This window comes from Penaeus monodon, chromosome 20 (assembly GCF_015228065.2).
Source record: "Penaeus monodon isolate SGIC_2016 chromosome 20, NSTDA_Pmon_1, whole genome shotgun sequence".
NCBI classification, from domain to species: Eukaryota; Metazoa; Arthropoda; class Malacostraca; order Decapoda; family Penaeidae; genus Penaeus; species Penaeus monodon.
Window position 1 is genome coordinate 43,076,886 of NC_051405.1, and position 281 is coordinate 43,077,166.

Genomic DNA, 281 nt, shown 5'->3' on the forward strand with positions numbered 1-281 from the left:
CTGCAACAGGTTCTACATGATGCAGAACCCATTCAACAACCCCATGACCGTGACGCAAGAGAAAGTTGACCAGCTACTGAACTTCTTGAAGACCAACGTGTCAAACGAAGTCAGGAATGTCGTCAAGGGAGACCCAGTTATGGAGGGTCTTCTCAATCTGTCCATCAGCTACATCGACATCTTGAAAGAGAATTCAGACGATATCATTAATCTCATCAAAGAGGTATTTTGAAGCCATGTTGTAAGGTAGTAGAGAACGTTGGCCTAAGGGTGGGACGCCA

At 45.6% G+C, this 281-nt stretch overlaps 1 protein-coding gene across 1 annotated transcript in view; it reads left to right on the forward strand.

Moving 5' to 3' along the window:
- LOC119586004 overlaps positions 1-281 on the forward strand; it is a 7,168-nt gene that overhangs the window by 1,146 nt on the left and 5,741 nt on the right. The window contains exon 3 of the mRNA XM_037934716.1: positions 10-223. Within this exon, the coding sequence (XP_037790644.1) occupies positions 10-223 (214 nt within the window). The remainder of the gene's footprint in view (positions 1-9; positions 224-281) is intronic.